The 2,192-nt window shown below is 58.5% G+C and overlaps 1 protein-coding gene across 1 annotated transcript in view; it reads right to left on the minus strand.

Annotated features, from left to right (window-relative positions):
• Positions 1-394, minus strand: part of APELA (apelin receptor early endogenous ligand) — a 776-nt gene extending 382 nt beyond the window's left edge. Inside the window, exon 1 of the mRNA XM_026041613.1 lies at positions 319-394. Within this exon, the coding sequence (XP_025897398.1) occupies positions 319-394 (76 nt within the window). The remainder of the gene's footprint in view (positions 1-318) is intronic.
• Positions 395-2,192: the final 1,798 nt, after the last annotated feature.

Here is a 2,192-nt window from a genome sequence, read left to right on the forward strand (position 1 = left end):
ACGGGTGCCGCGGTCTCCCCGCTCCCACCCCTCGCGCCGCGGACCGTTAACGGGCGCCGCGGGGTGCCCGTTTTCGCTCCCCGCGCCGCGGACCGTTAACGGGCACCGCGGACTCCCCGCTCCCGCCCCCCACGCCGCGGACCGTTAACGGGCTCCCCGCTCCCGCTCTCTGCGCAGCGGACGGTTAACGGGCGCCGCGGGCTCCCCGCTCCCAGCCGCGGACCGTTAACGGGCGCCGCGGGCTCCCCGCTCCTGCCCGCTCCCAGCCTCGCAGCTTCGCGCAGGCCGAAGCGGGCGAGCCCCGGCGGCGGTGCCTACCTGGCCTCTGCGCGGCGGCCAGCAGCAGGGTCACGCAGAGCAGCAGCGCGGCGCGGAGGAGCCGCTGGAGCCGCATRTCGGCGTGCGCGAGCGGCACGGGCGCGTGTGAGCGTGTGTGTGTGYGCGCGAGCGGGGCCGGCGCTGGCCCGCGGCAAGGCTGCGGCTCGCGCCTCCCTCGGCCGCCACTCCCCCTGCTTTCCATAAGCAAACAATRCAGGAATGAGGAGCGCGGGCGGCGCCGCGGACAATGCGGCAGCCTCGCTTCGCATTCCACCTGGGCAAAAATCAACACGCGGAACAAGAGCCCGGGCTGCCCGCGCCATTCGCAGCTGTTTAGGCCGGGCATTGCCCCTTTGGGTCCCGCATGCGGCGGCAGCATGAGGCCCCCGCCGGCCCCGCTTTGTCCCCGCCGCGTTTGGAGGTCCCCGGGCGCGGGGCTCCTCGCGGGCCCAGCGCTTCCCCCCGCCTCCAAACTAGCCGCGAAGTGGCGGCCATTCAGCGCCAAAGCGCTGGCAGTTAAGGCTAATGCGGGTCTTTTGTGCCAGCAAGTATTCTTAAAGGGTCGGAATATGCTGGGATTAATTTGTGAGGTGGTTTTTGTTGTTGTTGTTTTCCTCAGCAGTGCTGGCTAAAACAGCAGAGTTGCACGCTGGAGCTTACAACAGCACAGTTTTAGGAGGAGCTCAGGTTGGATGTTCCGTTCGTGTAACCCACCTGTAGGTCGCACTGCATTTTTCTGCGCTGTGGGCAGAGCTGGTTGGGCCAAACGATGCAGAAAACGGCGAGTACAGCTGTGGTTGGTAGAGCTCAGGTGCGAGCCTAAGGAGGAGAGAGCCRAGCCCTGTAAAGCGAATTGAGGCCAGAAGCTGGTGGTTGTGAACTCCAGCGACTGGCTCTGCTAAGATAAAACTGGAGCGGTCCTGTTCTTAGAGTGACCTGTTTGGGGTGGAACACCGCTGCCGATTGGGAAAATGACCATTTATCTTCTACGCAGAAAGGTTTGTGTTTTAAAATGTGTAGAAAAGAGTCATTTTCTATCAGGAAACATATTGTTGAAAGTGGCCTAACGTGTGGAATACATTTTTTTTTAATACATTTTTTTAAGCTCAATTACTCCCTCTCAACCGCTGACTTCTCTGAGAGCCTGTTTAACTTGAAAGTACTCTTTGTTTCCTCTGGTTATGAAATTATGCCTCATTACCAGATCATTGGCTTATCTGGGTAAGGCATGTGTATATGGATTAGATGGTGGCATGCAGCTTGAGTACATAGTTGTGATTTTAAAATAACAGAATACTAGCCTAGGAAATCCTCTGCTGATTGACAGCGCTGGTCTGTCACGAGCCTCACAGCCTTCCCTGGGTGCATCCTTATGGGCTGGGAGTTGCTGCTCTCTGTGCCTCTTCGCTCTGGGGCCGTGGAGCCCTGTAGGAGTCTGCGTAATATTAACCGCGTAGCCAGGGCTGAGCGTCTCGGCCGGCGGCAGGGTGCCCCTGTGCCCGTGACAGAGGAGTCTCAGTGTGTGCATCATGTCAAGCAGGAAGGTGCTGGGGAAGCAGTGGGGCCGCCCTGCAGAAGGGCTGTGGCCAGGTTACACAGCAAGTCCTGTGGCAGAATCAAGGATGGCTGCTCAATGTCCTAAATCTCGGTCTAATGCCTTCTCCTCGGGGAAGGAGGCTTTTTGGCTCATCCCCGTGTTCGCCATGCATCAGAACACACCGACCTGCTCTTTCGTACAGCCCAGTAAATCATGGTGACTTTCAGTCAGCATCGAGCTATAAAAGATTCAGACTCAYAACCTTAAGGTGAAAAGTAGTTTAGACTTCAAAGCGATAGGGACTTTGTAAATAGTTAAGAGGAGGAATGCACAGACC

The sequence above is a fragment of the Nothoprocta perdicaria genome, unplaced genomic scaffold (assembly GCF_003342845.1).
Source record: "Nothoprocta perdicaria isolate Ctin4 unplaced genomic scaffold, notPer1 scaffold_29, whole genome shotgun sequence".
In the NCBI taxonomy this organism is placed as follows: Eukaryota; Metazoa; Chordata; class Aves; order Tinamiformes; family Tinamidae; genus Nothoprocta; species Nothoprocta perdicaria.